Raw genomic sequence first — 19,072 nt, forward strand, 5'->3', positions numbered from 1 at the left:
ATTATTTACAAATTGCATTTAAAAAAAAAAACACTTAGTTTATCTCTTTGAAACATCCAGGTTCGTAATGTTCTTACAACAAAACCTGGAGTTTAATAAAAAAAAAAAAATTCACTTACTCAATTTTTTTGGACAATCTTGTCACTATAACTCTTCCTTTAGCCATCATTCCCTAGCTGCAACCCCTTTCACATTTTCTTACCCTTACAACCCTTTATTCCCATAGATAGGACACCTGTCTGCATGTTGGCAGTGCAGTACATGGTTTTTTGCCTTTAAATTTAAAGGATGGCCTGGATAATTTGGAGTCTTATTTTGATTTGGTTTTTTTCCCCTCCTTTAAGAAGTCCTTGTTAATCACATAGTTGTGTTGGGAAATCCAAGTAGCTGGGTGATAAAGGCTTTTTTAGAGTGTGTCCTCCTTACAGATAAAAAGAATTTGTGGAGCTGCTTATTGTTACAGTTTCAGAGATATCTTAGGGTAGAAGTGAAGTGTGTTTCACCTAAGATCCAAGTAATGAATGTTGCTTTTGAATATTTTAGCTTAGTGTTCTGTTTATGTTAGTTGGTTTTTAGTGTTTTCTGTATCATAGTTTGAAAAATGCCAGTTGTATACACTGGATCTTTTGGTCAGCTTGTTCTACTAGTTTTCTATTCATGGGGCAAAGATTTGGGAGGGGGGCTTTTGAGATCAATTTTTAAATTTCTTTCTTGGAAAATTGTTCTGAATTTGATATTTAGGAGTGGCTACTCCAATCTTAGTGAATTTGCTCATCTCTTCCAGTAATCAGCCCTGCATGCTTATGAAAATAAATTTTAAGGTGACTAAATGCCTTCTACCTCTTCCTTACTGAAGATTTTTTCCCCCTATATGATCTTTTTGGGGGGGAAGGGCAGATCGTGGTGCCAAAGATTGCAGATCTAAATTCCCCATTTTTTATTTAAAAATTCAAGAGCCAAATGTCACCATTGCTATCCCTGTTTCAGGCAGTGACACAATATAGTGGCATTAAAAATCCCAGTATTCTCCAGAATTCAAATGTTCCTAAGCATGTGATTCTTATTTGGAAAACTGAGAAGCTACAGTGCTTGGTGGAAGAAGGATGGCATTTGGCTACCCTGTTCTTTCTCTAATGCCTCGGTGTTGCCTGTCTGCGCCGGCCATTGTTGCAATGTAAGCAATACTGTTTGATGCACTGCCACCCTCTATTGTCTGTTTAGTGTTTAGAATCTCCAGTGGGGAAGAGGAAAAGAAGCATGACTGTTAGTACTTCTCAGGACCCATCTTTCTCAGGATTAAACCAGGTCTGAAACTGTCTCCTATTCCAACCTCAATCCCAAATTCATGTGCTTTTCTTTTTTATTGTTTTATTTTGGTTATTTTTATTTTTAGTTCTGGAGAATGTAGATCTTGCTCAAGCACCTCTTATGTTGGCATTATTCAGACATACTTGGCAAACATAACATTACTAAGATACTCCTTTGTAGCTTTTGCTTAAAACTTGTGAATTTTAGAGAAAACCTAAATGAAAATAGGATATTATCTTTCAGATCTCTTAACAATCATATGTGGAAGTACTATGTTGATCTAGTATTGTTTATGTAATAGTAAACTTGAGAATGGCTAGTACTTAAAATTTTATTTGGAGTTGTACTACAAGTTAAAAAAAATTCAGTTGCATTAGTATTGTAAAATGAATTGATTCTGCCTTCTCTCCTACTATAATGAATTTCAGGTAAGTATAGGTCAGATTTCAGATCTAATATATCTAGAATTTATTTTTCACAGCCTGTAAATTCTCAGCTTCCACCAAGTGGATATTTAAGGAGCAGTATATGCTCCGAAACCTAAAAGATATTAATTTAATAGTAATTAAGCACTTATCAAAATAAATGGTAGCTTGTCATTAGTAATGTGGAAGATACATGAATGCATAACCTGATGATTCAGATTTTCCTAGGCCAAAATTCATTTCAGGAATTTGCTTCTAATTATTTAAAGAAAATATAAAGTTCTCTTCAGGCTGTCTTATACTTCTATAGACATTAGATTGCCTTTTGTCTCGGGCCTTCACATTGAGTCCCATTCCTAGCCCTTGTTTTATTGTATTTTAAAATTTTGAGGCAGTTTCCTAGATTGGGCCTAAACTTGCTATCTTCCTGCATCAGCCTCCAGAATATACGCACCATACCTGGTACCTGTATGAATTTTAAGGTGAAGGGGAAAAAAAAATGAGTACATATATTTTGATGCTTTTGAACAAATGACTTTGTTTTTCAGTTTAGCATATGCCAAAGTATTAGTGAAGTATTAGTGTAAGTAATAAAAAAAAAATACTTTGGTGTAGTACTTTTTATATATGTATATCATCTAAGTAATAATTTAATCCTTTTACACACAGCCCAGCCTTATTTCAGGACCACCTCCTGCTTTTTAAAAGTCTCAGGATTTTAGTTACTTTTATGGGGATTGAGAACAGATGGTACGTAAATAGGTATATTATAAAGTAATAGAAAATTTTTAAAACTATGGCACTTCATTTTTTCTTACCCATTCATTTATTCATTTTTTAAATTTATATGTCAAGTCACATTAAATTGGTACTCTGTACATAGAGATTACAACCTGTACATGGGTTGTGAAGTAAAGTGACCTTGTAAAATTTTTGAAAGGGCAGAAATACATCACTCCTGGTTAGGAGAAAAATTGTTCCAAGTATTAAAAACTAAAATTAGAGGTAGTGTTTCCAAAGAAAATGACCCCCGTTTATCAAACATTAATTCATTCCTTCAATAAATAGGTAGGCTGCATTTTTTTTGAAACAGGCATAAATCTTGAAGCATATTAGTAGAAGTCCACAGAAAAGCAAGTTGGCCCACCAAAAAAATTTGCCCATCTCTCCATATTCAAGCCCATATATAAATATGCTGTCTTACGCTTGTTGATAGTGCCTTTGATCATTTTGGTTCTGCCTTTACATATTCATAGCTGTTTGTATCTTTGATATTACATGGTTTCATGTAAACACTCCTATTATGTATTTATATTGGTTTTTAAATTGAAAACATACAGGGTCCTACTAAAGAAGCTTGCTAGGTAACTGAAAGTAATGCACTACAAGAGATTTTTCTAGCTTTAAGTGGTTTTTCCTTTAAATAGTTTCCTTTCAGTTGTTTACTGAAAATTGGATACCTTTCTTCAGTAATGAAATTTCCTGATTTTTTTTTAATAAAAGAAAATTTGAAATTTATTTATTTGCTTTTTAGTTTTTTAAAGAATTGAGACATTTATAAAAAGTTAGTGTTTCCTAATTTTTTAGAGTTTGAGGAGGATATATTTTAATACAGCCTTTAGCCTTGTGGAAGGAAAGAACTTTTGGGAATACTGAATTTCTATAAAGCAAAGACTGTTGCCTATGTAGTACAGGCTGGCCTCAAACTCATGGCGATCTTCCTGCCTCTGCTTTAAATAAAAATGCTGGAATGACAGGTGTGCACTGCTACACAGGGCTCTTGTTTTCTGTGAATCTTGACCAACTTAATTATAATTCTTGTTTTGATTATCAGAAATGTATTTCAGTTGGATATTAAAGCACAAGATTTTTTTCTTAGTATTTTATAGCACTGACAATTCCATATTCGTAAAGTAACTTCATTGCTTAAGGAATTTTAGCTTTCATTACACAATTATACTTTATTAATAATCCTTTTTTATTTTTAATGGTAGAGCAAGTGAAAACAAGGATCTCATTGTTCACATGGTGACAGATTCAAATGTTAGTGTCTTTACTATCCAAAGTATAAATGAGAGTAGTTTAAAATGCCTGGCTGAAATAAATGTTAACTCATCTTCCTAAGGGAGCTGCTTGGTCAGATTTTTAACCTAAATCTAGGTTTGTCTGTTTTTGATATAAACTCTGCCCAGCACACTACAGATTATAGACTGTAGCAGAAGGGACCCGTTAGCCTAATGAAAAGAATTATAAAGTATAGGTATAACCTGAAAAGATCAATAGTTTAGAGTTGTATACTGTAAGGGCACATAGACCTGACCAGCCTGATAATTGTTGTAGATAAATCTTTATTACAGCATAATGTAATGAGTAATGTGATAAAGACCCAGGTTTTAAGTAAATTTTATTTAGCTTTTAATGGTAGGTAAATATGAGTTTTTAAATAAAAAATAGTTTGTTTTTTTTTTTCTTTTTAAAAGTTATTCTGGAGAATAAAGTTTATGTAGAAAAAGTATTCTGTATTATAAATGAGGACCCTCTTTGCTGGTACAATATAGATAAGATAAATCTAAACTTTCTAAAATGCAAATCTTGTTTTTTTATTAGTTCATGTAAACTGTTATTAGTTAAACACATGTTGATATGCTTTTCTAGATTGTTTTAAATCGACTTGTTCTATTTTCCAAGAGTTTAAGCTGACACATAATGTCATTGCACACTGGAATGTAACATGTGTATCTTAAAAACAGAACAAAAGAAATAGGTCTTACTGTCTGCCAGACTTTCAGGTTGTCTTATTTTAGATAATGAGCCTTCTGGTGGCATACTGAAGAGAGTATTGAAACATGATGCTTGTTAACCAGTAGCAACAGTATGTCAAACAGCATACCTGACAACTCTGCCATCGAGTGTGTGTACATTTCTTTACTTACTTCCTAAAGACAAGCTCCTGAACTGGAGTTTGTGAAGTTGTGCACATAACAAGGATAAACTACTAGACCTAAGTGGTTTTTGGTTGGGTTTTTTGTTTTGTTTTGGTTTCAGTTTTGTTTTTTAATTTGGTTTGTTGAAGAAAACTAGTAATTACTAGGGGTGTGTGTTACCTATTCAACTTACACTTTATTTTGATATATTTGAATGCATAGAACATACGGCATTTAATGAATAAGAACCAGCTTAATTGAGTAAGATTGAAAACCTAATGTCTCTTTATTTCTCTTTTAAAGTTATTCCTTATTGATTTTGGTTTGGCCAAAAAGTACAGAGACAACAGGACAAGGCAACACATACCATACAGAGAAGATAAAAACCTCACTGGCACTGCACGATATGCTAGCATCAATGCACATCTTGGTATTGAGCAGAGGTGAGTCTGAAAATTTAATGTGTTTATCAGATTTATAGCAAAAAAAAAAAATGAGTTTTTGAAATATTTTAACTGGTTTTTTAGAATGTCTAAGGATGTCTCTTGGCTGAGGATTTAAGGGATGCTTATTGTTTTACAGAGTTGCTAATTATATAAAGTCTTTTGTTTTGGGGGGGGTGGTGGTGGTTGATGATGATGGTTGTCTCCTGATAAAATACTGCATGATGGAATGTTAAAAACATAATACTATTTTTACATTTCTTTTTGCAGCTGAACATAGTGCTGATTATTTTATATTTTAGTGGTGCAGGTTGAGTTTGGGGGAACAGTTGGTTATTTTTACAGGGAAAATGTTAGGAGAGTATTAATAAATCAGCAGGGAATTGGTATACTATATCTTCACTTGAATTCTGGCTTTTCAGTTTCCCTTCATTAACTTTTTTTCCCATAAAAGAGAAATAACAAATTGTATGCCTTTGTGTTGGGAATTCATGAGACTTTCTAATTTAGAAATGACCATGGATACCTGAATATCTTAGGTTAAACTAAGATTTCAGCTTTTCTGTATGCTAAAATATTAACCTGTATTTAAATATGTGAATCGATGGAGGTAGCACAGAGGTGGAACACTTGCCTAGCAACACAAGGCTGAGTCTGTGTGATTACCAGCGCCACAGATGAGTGTATCGGAATATATGTTTATGTGTGTATACATTCATATAGACGCTAGCTTTAAAATGTAATTTCAGCATCCCTAACTATGTCTTGCTGCATAGTTTTCTTTTTTCATTAAACTTGTTTAGAGTTGTTTAGCTAAATCTTTTTTATTCTTTGAAAATTATGTTTAGAACTGTGCTCTTAAGATGTGTTAAAATTTTGTGAGAATAATTTGTTTAGAGGTAACTGCCAAGAACTTTATGTTATGAACTAGGTACTTATTTGCATAAGACACTAAATAACTCTGTCTTTATAGGAAACATTTTTTCTGTGTTTAATATTTGGCTTTTTTTCATGTAATATCCATTTACAGTTCCAGTTTATAAAAATTACCTTTTCTTTTCTAGTCGTCGAGATGACATGGAATCATTAGGTTATGTTTTGATGTATTTTAATAGAACCAGCCTGCCATGGCAAGGACTCAAGGTAATCAGATCCAAATTACTGGGATTTTGTTTTTAAGAAAAAACTTAAGCTGGATCTGGTGACACACACCAGTAGCACTCAGGAGGCCAGTGGGGGGATCACTTGGGCACAGGAATTTGAGGCCAGCACATTACATCTTTAAAAAATAATACTGGGGAGATGTCTTTTATGTTCCTTCCAAATCTATAGTTTTTTCTGAGATGGAATTGACTTTATTTTTGTCTTTTATTTGGAGAGAAAAATCTAATTGTTTTAGTAATAACCTTCTAACTTAAAGAAGTAATTTCTTTTGAGATAATAAGATGGTATTCACTGGTAATCACTAGCTGTACTACGTGGAAGTTGCTACTAGCTTAGAAAGGGCTCTCATTTTGATGTGTGACCATTATGTTGAAAAGGTAGAGTAAAATGTGTTCAAATAAGAGCTACTTATTTGTGCAAATATTAAAACATTTTGTTCTATGATAATAATGTCATAGAATTTAATGGCTATCTTTATCCTTTATTGATCCATTAAAGGATAAAGGTACCTATGTTTATTGAGTCTCTGAAATAGTCAAAGTGCTTAGTTCTTGTCCAATATAAATTTGATCCTACCTACTATTACTTAAGTCTCAGGTCGTAAACCTTATCTAGTTTATATTTGTACATTTGGTGACTTAAACTATTAAGGTTTTTCTTAGTAGCAGTGAGTATATATTGTTCTTGGTTCTTATTTTCTATAGGCTGCAACAAAAAAACAAAAATATGAAAAGATTAGTGAAAAGAAGATGTCCACTCCTGTTGAAGTTTTATGTAAGGTAAATGTATATGATCAGTATTATTTAAAAGTACAAGAACAAGCTGGGCGTGGTGGCTCATGCCTGTAATCCCAGCACTCGGGAGGCTGAGGCAGGAGGATCGCTGTGAGTTCAAGACCAGCCTGGGCTACGTAGTGAGTTCCAGGTCAGTCTCAACTACATAGTGAGACCCTGTCTCAAAAAACCAAATCAATCAATCAAACAAGAATAAAAAGAAACATTTTACTTTTGCCAGACTTAAATACCAGATTTAAATACTTAAATATTAGGTAGCAATTTGCTATTTTAAGTTCATGTTTTAGTTATTCTAAATACCTTTGGCAATGGTTTAAACATGTAAGTGTTTTACATCTCTGATCTGTGAAAACAGTGGAGGAAAATTAACAAGGCACATAAACTTTCCAAATAGAGCCTTTTTGATATATGAGAAAAGTTAAGAAATAGTCTTCTTTCAACATAAACTGGTATCAGAAAGGAGAGGTAAGAAGGAATAGAGAAATTGGCAGACAAATCAGAGCAATCCAGAAATAGCGGCTTTCTAACAATAGAGAAATGCAGGCAATAATAGGAATCAGGTTTGTTTCTCTGAAGTCTCAGACTTTATAAAAAGACAAGTTCAAATGGAGCAGTATTGTGTCCTGATGAGTAACTGTGATCACCTCCGTAGAAACAAGGCCATATGATCTTTTGAGACAGTAATTGCATACCTGAAATAAAATTAAAATGTGTAATATATCCATTGTTTTAGTTTTGGGTCTTCACTCAGCAAAGAAATAGCATGAGTACTTTGTAATCATTAAATGTGATTAGTATAAAATGTTGCAGGTGTAAACATTCTGTCCTGCTTTGACTCCAGAATATGAGAAATTTCTCAAATTATGAGGTTGTGAGAAGAGATTGCCTCCTTAACTCCTCCCTCCCTCCACATTTGCATATACAAAGGAGGAGATAGTAGGGGTTTGGGTGTGTTTTCATAGCTACATCACTGATGGCATAGTCCTCTTGGTGACAGATAAAGAAGAGCCTTAAAAATCTTCCAGACGGCTGCCTTGCAAGCACGAGGTCCTGAGTTTGATCTCTGATACCCAAAAAAAAAAAAACCTTGTGGTGGTGGTGGCTCACGCCTGTATTTCCAGAACGTGAGAGGCCAGGCAGGAAGATTGCTGTGAGTTTGAGGCCAGCCTAAACTACAGAGTGTGGTCCTGTCTCAAAAAAGAAACATCTTTGAGATTTTTAATAGACATCAATAAAATAGTAAATAAACAAGTGGATGTCTGAATCGTTTGGGAACTTAGTTCTGTATGGGAAAAAGATGCATATTTCCTCTGTAAATATAAAAACATTATATAAGAGTGGGTGAAATGGTGAAACTTGGTTGAAATTCATTAAAAACCCTGGCCATAATTTTACCATGTCTCTCTGTAAAGTAGTGAAACACCCTATTCAAACACTTTTTTTTTTTTTTTTTTGCTTTGTATTTAGCAATTTATTTTCCTATTTAAAAATTAACATTTTGTATTTTGCTCTGTTTTAACTCTTAAACTTTTAGGGGTTTCCTGCAGAATTTGCCATGTACTTAAACTATTGCCGTGGGCTGCGCTTTGAGGAAGCCCCAGATTACATGTACCTGAGGCAGCTATTTCGCATCCTTTTCAGGTCAGTTTTTTAAGATATTTCTAAGACTATACACATCAGTGTGGGAAATAGACTTGTCTATTTAACTTATCTATTCTGATAATTAGTAAACTATAGAAAAAGGTTCAACCAATATGAGTGAAAGAGACAGCTGAATCATTGTAGTCTAATTTTTCCAAAGTAATTGCAACTCATATTACCTATAAGTGGCTGTCAGTGCTCCCTTGGAACTCTCTGGCTTTATTATAGAACCTGATTCAGTGTAAAATTACAAGGCAATTAAAATACCAGATAGTCCTAGAACCTTTGGAATAAGGAGGCAGTCCCAAATTGGAGTTCCTTTAGCATACATGTAACTCAGGCTCTTAGTAGGAAGAAAGTAGAAATTGAGCTGATTCGTTAAATCCAAGTCTTCCCAGGGCACTAGTACACACATTTCCTTCATAAACTTGGTTCCTTCCCTACTCTTTTGACTTCTAGGTAATTATCTTCCATCACAAATATCCTTCTAAATGACTACTTGCTTCAGAATTACAGTTCTTCATTCTGCCTTTTCATTTCTACTCACCTACCTCTTTTGAAGAAATAAAGGAACCTTCTGTTTGAATTTTATTTTTATCTACTGTAACAGATCACGAACGGTGACACCAGAGTGACTTTCCCTCAATCACGTCATATAAAAGCAGAAATTATTTCACTGAAGAGTTAAAAAATTTGTAGGGAAAGAAATCTTAGATGCTACCACACACTTGAATTATTGATGTTCTAAAGAAATGCCTTCACTGGGCCGGGGATTTAGCTCAGCGGTTCAGTGGCCTGCCTTGCAAGCGCAAGGACCTGAGTTCAATCCCTGGTACAAAAAAAAAAAAAAAAAAGAAAAAAGAAATGCCCTCACTGTCTTGAAGAATCAGTAGGTTACTTGATAATATTAAGGATTAGCATGTAATTTTTTCAGAGTCTGACACATGCTTCCTCAGTCTAGGGGGGAAAAACATGTAATTTTATATTTTCCAGGACCTTGAATCACCAATATGACTACACATTTGATTGGACAATGTTAAAGCAGAAAGCAGCACAGCAGGCAGCCTCTTCCAGTGGGCAGGGTCAGCAGGCCCAAACCCCCACAGGCAAGCAAACTGACAAAACCAAGAGTAACATGAAAGGTTAGTAGCCAAGAACCAAGTGACGTTACAGGGAAAAAATTGAATACAAAATTGGAAAATTCATTCATTTATAACAGTGTTAGATCAAGGAGGTGGTTTTAAAAATACGTAAAAATTTGACTCTGTTTTTTAAAAAAAACGTCCTTGGAAAATTTGACTACTAACTTTAAACCCAAATGTCCTTGTTCATATATATATATATGTATATGTATTTGTATATACATATATGTGTGTATATTATTATATCATTTCTCTTGGGATTTTGGGTCATTTTTAACAACTGCATCTTTTTTACTCATTCATTAACCCTTTTCCAAAATAAACATTCGGTGTTGGGAATATGGTATTATATCAATCAATCCAAAATCCTAGACCTAACACTTGTTGATTTTCAATAATGAATCTGATTCGCCATGGTATTTTGACTTTCTTTCAGACTAACAGTGTTAAGAATTTTTTTGCATGTTAATACTTTAGAATTTAAAGGAGGAAATTGTGAACATGTTCTAATTTCATGAGGTGAGTTTGGCGTTGCCCCACAGTGTCTTCTCACGTAATTGCAAAGCTCATACGTCTTTCCTGATCACAAAAATAAACTTCTCTTACTTGTTGGTCAAGTGTAAACGTTCTTAATTTTAAAATGCTTCCTTTGTTTCTGTCTTTACTTTTTAAAATACTGCAAATAACAGGCTGTAGGTGTTCATTGTAGAGTTGAAGTGCGCAGTTAGCCCTGGAGGATTAAAGACAACTGGGGCAAATGCCACTGTACCACTGCTCATCTATTTCCTTTCTGTGTTTCCTGGTACTCTATGCTTCTATGGAATAGAATTGTCAGGGTACAGCTCAATTTCTTAACTATTGTCGCCATTCAGTTCAGCTCCTGTTTTCATGTTTTTTAATTTTCTTTTCCCCTTTCTGGGGCAAGTAAGGATTGGTTTTATTTTGTTTGTTTGTAATTATTTAATTTCTGAATGACTTCTCTGGTCTGAACTTAGTCTTCATAGATGCTGCTTTTAAGAAGTATAATTGAAAAGAAAAAGAAAAAGTAATTGATGTTATCCTCATCACAGCAGCTCATCTATTAGAAATAAAGTTTGAGGTGCTTCACTTCCGTGTTTCTGTATTTGGGAAGAATTTAAAACTGAAGATTTAATGTAGCAGGGATCCTTTGATGAATAAATTTAAGCTCTGTGTTGGGATTTGGTTGCCTATTAATGAGTTTCAATTGATTAACTGGTTATAGGGCCCATGAAATCCATAATGAAGTGTGTGTGTGTGTGTGTGTGTGTGTGTGTGTGTGTACTCTGCCACTGAGAAATTGTTCTGCTATTTAGTTAAGACCAAATATAATCTGTAAGCCAAGGACTTCTTATAATTGACATGTATAGGATGTCTGCTTTTTCTCACAAAATGAAGCTAATTTTGCCTGAAGCTAGCTGGGATAGCAGGATCATCATGAGTTGAAATTTCTAGAACTAAAATTAGATTGAAATCTCATCTGCCTAGAACATTTTACTTCAGGCATTAAAGCAGTCTTCAGAAAGAATTACTTTATTTTTAGCTAGTTCCATTGTTCACTGTGCATCTCTTAATAATAAGCAGAATTTTTGTCCAGCTTGTGCAGGTCTTTTTTGTCTTTTGAGACAGGATCTTGCTGTATATTTCCGGTTGACCTTGAACTCAACTCTGTAGCCCAGGCTGGCCTCAACTTGCACCAATCCTTTGGCCTCGGGATCCCATATACTTGGATTATAGGTGTGCAACACTATGCCTGGCCCTATCCAGGTTTTAAAAATATGAGAAATTAGGAGCTGGGGATTTAGCACAGTGGTTCTCCCTCCTGCCTTGCAAGCACAAGGACCTGAATTTGATCCCCCATACCACCCTACCCCCAAAAAAGATGAGAAATTGGATCCACTAAGTTAATGTGTTTCATTGTAAAAATAAAAATTGTAATTAAGTTTAATACTTACTTTGTATTGTAGCTATTTTTCATGACAACATTTAACTGCATCACCTGACACAGTGGCCATACAAATTATAAAATGAACTCATAAAATTCTGAAATGTCTCAATAATCACGTATTGACTACTTTCAGAGATGACTGTCTAAGACTGGGTATGTGGCCTTGTAGTACCAGCTACCTGGGCATCTGAGGCAGGATGATCACTTGAGCCCAGGAATTCAAGGCCAGACTGGGCAATATAGAGAGTCCCGGTTTCAGGGAGGGGTGGGGGAGAAGTCCTAGGTGATAGATATATATTTTGACCCCAAGCAAAATATTGCTTGTTATTAAAATGTGCACTTCACAGAACATAAGTCGCAGAATTATATTTTACTCTTGAACTTCTTTAAAACATCTGTATTCTTAGGTATAGAGTTCAGTGCCTAGTCAAGTCGTATAAAAATCTCTTTCTATGTAGAGCCATGAAAATACAGCAGGCCTGAGGGGACATCCATAAGTATGAGAAAGCTAGTCTCCAAACTTTTACCTCCAGCACATTATCTAAGTTTTTTTTATTTGTCGGTAATTAATAGAGGTTTCTAAAAGCATAGTCTCTTAGGGTCCTCTAGGCTTTTTTATTTAAGAAAAAACTCAAGTTTATCTCAGTGATTCTTTGATTCAGGAAATCTTTTTAGTGAGGAGAATACAATATTAGATTTCACTAGTTAAAAATTTTTAAAGTTGCCTTCTGAATAACAGCCTTTTTTAAAAAAGTTTGCCTTTTAGGGAATTCAGATGCATTAGTGAGTTTTTATAAGTAGATCTGTATTGTAGGAATATTTATTCTTGGAGAAACTCTCCAAGTAACCGTCATATTTTTGAAATGTCTATATCTAATGTTTCTTCCATGGGAAATTACAGTAAGTTGCATACTCTTCCCTTCTCTTCTCTCTCTCTCTTTTTTTTTTTTTTTTTTTTTTTGGAAACAGAGTGTCACCTTGTAGTTCAGGCTGGCCTGGAACTCACAGCAATCCTTCTGCCTCAACCTCATGAGTGCTGTCTGGGATTACAGGCGAGCACCACCGTGCCTGGATTAGCAGTTCATTTTAAAATGTCCAAAGACTTTGAAGTTTAGCTTACTTGGGTAATTTGGGCTTGTTGTATAATAGATTGCTGCCCTAATTACTTTTCTTTATTCTTTTACAAATACTACATTCAAGAGACCAAGTAAACAAGGCTTTCTCCTAATGCTCATTATTATCTGTACTAGTTTTTAGTGCTAATATGCCACAGATTATAATTTCATGTTTCTAGTTGCATTTAAAAGAAAAATAAATTCACACCCAACACACTAACAAAGACATTTTAACTGAAATTCTTTCAGCAGTATTTGATGATCAGAAAAACTTTTTAATCCATTGAAACAGTAGTAAATGAAAGGGAAATAGTTTTGGGACATTTAAATCTGATTAATGTCAAGCATGGTGGCACGCATATCTGTAATCCCGGCTTTTGGGGAGGCTGAGACTGTAGAAATGCAAACACTAAGATCTTAATCTAAGAAAGAAAATAACTATCATCATAATCCAGTTAAGTTCACCAAAAATTACAGAAGTGATGAAATCAAAGGTGAATTTTTATATAATCTTCTTCACTATCTCATCATAACTCATTTGCTTGCCATATCAGCCATGGGTATTAAACATAGCTTCATCATAATAATATAAGTGGATGTCAGAATTGTTGGCATTAAAAGAGGATTAGAAGAAAGGGGCTAAAGGTGCAGAGAAAGTGGGAAGGGTAGGGGAAAGCTAATAAGGGAAAAGAAAAAAATATGAGAAAATGAAGAAATGGAAATGAAGTGTTTGTAAAGGGGGAGGGAGGAGGGGTGAAGGGAGGGCAGGGACAAGGGGAAAAAATGAGAACAAGACCTGTCATGTAGAGGTACAAGATCCCAATGATGAATGTAGCTGTACTGTATACCTAGAATGTACCAATAAACTCAATGAGGGGGAAAAAAAGAAAAATGGACAAAAGTAAAGAATAAAAAATATAAGGAAAAAATGTACATAGTTTCCATATGAAAAATCAACTTCACTTATAATGAATAAAAGACAAATTTAAAAAAGAGGATTAGAAATATTTTCCCATCATATTAACCTGCTATGTCCATGATCTTTCTTAAATTACCTTCCAAAGTGTACTACTGGGTTTTACCTGTTATAATCATGTCTGGCTTAACTTTTTCTGACTTCACCAATTACTGCCAGGAACATGGCTGATCACTTAGCAACCAAATCCAAATCACGGGGGAAGACCTTGAAATAATTGAAGATGATCTGCTCTGAATTCACTCATTCCAAAGAAGTACCGGTCAACTTCATCTTCTTACTGAAATCTTGAATTTTTGTCAGCTTTTTTCACTGTGAACAGTAAAGCTGGAGAGAAAAGAATTAAGTAACCCAACAGAAAAATAAAGATGAGTGTGCCAAGAATTGATTTGTGTTGACCTACAGCCCATGTCTCTAAGGCTTGCCTGGCCCATCAGATTTTCAGCATGTGGGATTATCTGGATGACTCTACAACTTTCAGACCTAGAAGAATAAAAGTGTTGCAGTGATTCAGCGGTGTATAATGCAGAACATCCACCAGTTGAAGAAGGATTCAATTGTAACAGGTATTTTAATACTCTGAATTCAGAAATCTATTGGAGAATTAATTTGTAGTAGGAAGAAAAAAGAATCCAGATCTTTAGTCTATGGATACAGATTGGGATAGTACAAACCTGCTATACTTAAATTGTCAATTGTCTTTTTTTGGTACTGATAAATTTCCCCAATTTAATAGTTTTTGTTTCTAAAGGGAAGAGTTACTGTAGTTTTTCGTTTTTAAACAGTATGGCCAATCTTACTCAAAATCTCTGAGCTTGATTCCGTGCAATCAAAAGGCCATTCAAACACATGGGCAAAGTTAGTTAATAGAAATGAGATTGGGCTAGGGATTTAGCTCAGTGGTGCCACTGCCTGCCTCACAAGTGCAAGGTCCCAAGTTTGTTCCCTGGTACCGAAAAAAGAAAGAAATGGGATTGTATATTGAAAACCTACTATGGGTTTATAAGACTAGTACAACCTGCCAGGTATGGTGATACACACCTATAGTCCTAGCACCTGAGAGGCTGAGGCACGAGGATCCGCAAGAGCTTGAGGACAGCCTGGGACTACAAGACTTACTACTGCATAAATACCCCCATTAAACTAATTTTTGGTTCTGTTTTTTTAAGGTCAGTTATATTTGAAGTGAATTAGCAAATAAAAAACATTGAAGCTTTAGATTTCACATTGGACAGTTTTTTTGTTTTGCTTTGTTTTTTGAGACAGGGTCTCACTATGTAGTTGAGACTGACCTGGAACTCACTGTGTAGGCCAGGCTGGTTTTGAGCTCACAGCGATCCTCCTACCTCAGCCTCCCGAGTGCTCCCAATGCCCAGCTGGGACAGTATTCTTGTAAAACTTTTCTTCCCATTTGAAAATTTAAAAAGAAGCTTAAATGCAGCTATTAACTCAGGAATCATCATATTAGTCCTCCAACTCTGTTTTTAACTTTCTTTTCGCTTCTATTTTAGGAACAAAGGGATTCATCCTTCATTTTAAGATGTTACTGTGAAGATACGTTTTTGAATTTTGGGAACCAGGAGATGTCATTCAGATTGCAAGATAAAAATGAAAGACTAAAGCACAGAAATGTTTGTTAGTAATTGAAGATTGAATGTTGGATACCTGTTGAATCTTCCTTTTGAGATTTTACCTACTTCAGTAACTCTTTGAACAATTCATTGGAGAAAACCATTGATCCTGGGTGGAGTGTCCCTCCACTGGCTCATCTGAAGAGTTAAATCTGGATTTGACTGCTGTACTTTCAGAATATTGTTAGACCAGCTTCAGCCAGTCTTCTTAGACACTTGTAATCACCTAGCAATTCTGAACAGATACATTTCTTATCTAGAGCTTTCCTGTTATTACAAACCAGTTTCCTAAGATTGTGCTGACAATATATAAGATTTCTTTTTTAGTTTGTTGGTCAGTTTTCTATTTGAAAATCATTTGGAAAAATTCAACATGACAAAATATTCACTACAATGTGATTACATAAGCAACTTATAAAAGAAAACCTACAAGTTTTAATAGTTGTGAAAATGTTTCTTTTATCATGTTTTGTTTCTTTTTATCATATTTAAAAATAATTCCAAGGGGGCCAGGGATGTAATTCAGTGGCACTGCACCTGCCTGACAAGTGCAAGGTCCAGAGTTCAATTTCCCTGTACCAGGAAAAAAACAGGAATTGCAAGAATAATTGTAAAGCTTAAAAACAAATCCTAATAGTATAAGCGCCATTTCTATTTGAGTTAGCCATAGTTTCTTAACTTGCATACCTTAATTTAGTTAGTTTACTTGAGGCTTGGTTTTGTTTGTTTTTAGTTTATTTGGGGACCAGGTATAGCGGTGACAAGTCTGTAATACCAGTAGAAGGCTCAGGGAAGAAGATTGAGAGTTTTTGGTAGCTTAAGCTATATAGCAAGGCCCTGTCATATGTGAACAAGAGAGTGCTTTGTTCAATCAGTTTAATAATAGGTATCAAGTATATAATGTTACCTGTGGTGAAATACATTCTCAAGGTTTCATTGTCTTTTTTCATTTCTTTTTTCACATTTGCTTCCTGTGAACTTAATATTCAGACAGGACTGTCTTTTAGGTACCTACTGTTTTGTTAGGTACTGTGGAAAGACAAAGCCCTCATATCTTTGTCCATAAGGCTTAGCATATAGTGTTTATCAAATAAATGAGGATGGTAGTTTCTACCTTTAAATGAAAAAGTTAACAAATAAGACTATTTATCAAGAAATGATGTGTAAATGTGTTTGGTACTGTTTTTAGAAACACCTAAATCATATTTGCAATAAAAATTAAATGATAGAGGGTTGGGGCTTTAGCTCAGTGGTTCTGTGTCTCCCTTGTAAGCTCAAGGTCCTTAGTTCAGTCCCTGGTACCAGATGAATGAATGAATGAATGACAGGGATATTGTATTTATCCCATGAAGCCCAAAGGAGATTGTCTAACAAATATTTGAGAAAAGGAACAGTTTGTTATATTGGGTAATGTGATTTGTTTAAAAAGTTGAGAAGGTTAGAGTTAACTTAAGCCATCTATAAGAGTTCGGAATAATCGTCTGGCAGTGGGGAGGCTGAGGTAGAAGGACCACCATGAGTTCAAGGATAGCCTGGGCTATGTAGTCCAAGCCAGGCTGAACTACATAGTGAGACCCTGTCTCAAAAAAAAAGTTTGGAAGAAGGGCTCAAAGGAACATTAATGTCTCAAAGAGTGTCAGTAGGTGAGAGGAGAAAATGCTTATAGGGTTTTTCAGGTTAAGAGGCATATTTCCTCTCTGCCATTAGCCAAAGGTAAAACCTGTAGCTGTGATGACCTGCATACCTCTTGTATTCAGACCTGCCTTTATGAAGAAGTGCTAGGGTCCACTAGTAGGGAAAGGAAAGTATGTAGAGTGAGAGGACTTGAGAAGTAAATAAAACCCAAAATGTATCATTGGTTTATGTTTTGCACACCAGGGACAAAACTTTTTTAATTCCAGCCGGTAGAAGTAAAGAAATCTTAAAGCTGTGTGTAAGGTTTCTTCTGTCTTAAATTATATTTTTCATAGCTGGACATGGTGACACATGCCTGCAGTCCCAGCACTTGGAGTTTGAGGCCAGCTGGAAACCCTGTTTCAGATTTACAAAGAGCTAGGGATATGTCTCAGAGGCTTTGGGTTCAAATCTCTAGTACTGAAGAAGAAGAGTTTGTGGGGCCAGGGATTTACCTCAATGGTTCCACTTGCCTCACCAAGCACAAGGACCCGAGTTAAATCCCTGTTCCAAAAAAAAAAGAAAAAGTTTGTGCTCATAATATGATTGAAACTGTACTCTGGTTATAGATTATAAAAGCAATCTGTGTTACTGCTTCAATGAATTTTTGAAAACGTGATATTCTAGGTATTAATAAACTTCCTGAGATTCGTATACTAAGATTTTAATCCACTGTACACCACTTCTTCCTATGGTCATCCAAATTAGAAAAATTTGTCTTACAGATGTTTTTCTGTTTTTGATTGTTAAGCCTAGTGATTCTCAAATACATAAAATGGCATGAGCTGCTATAGAGTGATTATTGTCTCAGTTCTACTCAGTTTTCCTATTTTAGATGCAATTATTTTTTTAACTTGGAATTTTAACCTTCTTTTGTTTTGATTTTTTTAATAGGCTTCTAAGCATGAATTGAAGAACAGAAGAAGCAGAGCAGATGATCGGAGCAGCATTTGTTTCTCCCCAAATCTAGAAATTTTAGTTCATATGTACACTAGCCAGTGGTTGTGGACAACCATTTACTTGGTGTAAAGAACTTAATTTCAGTATAAACTGGCTCTGGGCAGCATTGCCGATGCTTTGTCTGGAGTTGTAGCCGCTGTAATTGTGAATATTAACTGAGATAGTGAAACATGGTGTCCGGTTTTTTATTGCATTTTTTTCAAGTGGAAAAGTTAACTAAATGGTTGACACACACACAAATTAGTGGAGAAATTGTGCATATGCCAATTTTTGTTAAAACCTTTTATTTTGAAATATCCTGCTTTGAGATCTCATTTCAGAAGAATGGCATGAACAGTCTTCAGCCACAGTTGTGATGGTTGTATATGCTCACAATTGTGCATTCTTAGGGTTTTCCATCCCTGGGGTTTCTAAGTTGTTCACTTAAAACATTCTTTCAATGGTTGGCTTCTTGTTTGCAAGCCAGCTGATACGGTAGCAACCAAAGATTCCAGTGTTTGAGCATATGAAAGACTCTGCCTGCTTACCTGTGCTAGGAATAACAGCATCTAAAGTGAAGACTTAAGAAAAATTTAGTAACTACTAGATTATCCTTAGGACTCTGCATTAACTCTATAATGTTCTTGGTATTAAGAAAAAAGATATTTGTCACAAATTTAGTTAACATCTTACAACTGAACATGTATGTATGTTGCTTAGATATGTAATCACTGTAAACATCTATATGATCTGGGGTTTTGTTTTTATTTTGAAATGGGAGCTTTTTTTGTTTACAGGTTCATTAAAAACTAAAAACTTTCTGTAAGGAAATGAGATTTTTTTTTTTAAAACAACAAAATGCCTTGCTGACTCAATGAAATAAAAATCTCCCCAATTTTTTGATAGACTACTTCAAGCCATTTGTTACAT

At 34.8% G+C, this 19,072-nt stretch overlaps 1 protein-coding gene across 5 annotated transcripts in view; it reads left to right on the forward strand.

The window, feature by feature from the left end:
* The window catches only part of Csnk1a1 (casein kinase 1 alpha 1), a 41,048-nt gene extending 22,325 nt beyond the window's left edge, over nt 1-18,723 (forward strand). The window contains exons 5-12 of one of the 5 annotated variants that reach the window (XR_780820.3): nt 1,222-1,305; nt 4,961-5,100; nt 6,165-6,243; nt 6,969-7,043; nt 8,593-8,699; nt 9,693-9,841; nt 14,058-14,464; nt 15,410-15,827. Coding sequence is in view for 3 of the 5 variants with exons in the window: in XM_010627140.2 (XP_010625442.1) it covers nt 1,222-1,305; nt 4,961-5,100; nt 6,165-6,243; nt 6,969-7,043; nt 8,593-8,699; nt 9,693-9,841; nt 14,058-14,077 (654 nt within the window). In the remaining 2 variants the exon portion in view is untranslated. Of the gene's footprint in view, nt 1-1,221; nt 1,306-4,960; nt 5,101-6,164; nt 6,244-6,968; nt 7,044-8,592; nt 8,700-9,692; nt 9,842-14,057; nt 14,466-15,409; nt 15,828-18,097 lie in introns of those variants that run through there. The other 4 variants (XR_780821.3, XM_010627140.2, XM_010627141.3 and 1 more) reach the window with 4 other exon arrangements.
* Nucleotides 18,724-19,072: the final 349 nt, after the last annotated feature.

Source organism: Fukomys damarensis, unplaced genomic scaffold, assembly GCF_012274545.1.
Source record: "Fukomys damarensis isolate Sample0158 unplaced genomic scaffold, DMR_v1.0_HiC HiC_scaffold_3, whole genome shotgun sequence".
Classification (NCBI taxonomy): Eukaryota; Metazoa; Chordata; class Mammalia; order Rodentia; family Bathyergidae; genus Fukomys; species Fukomys damarensis.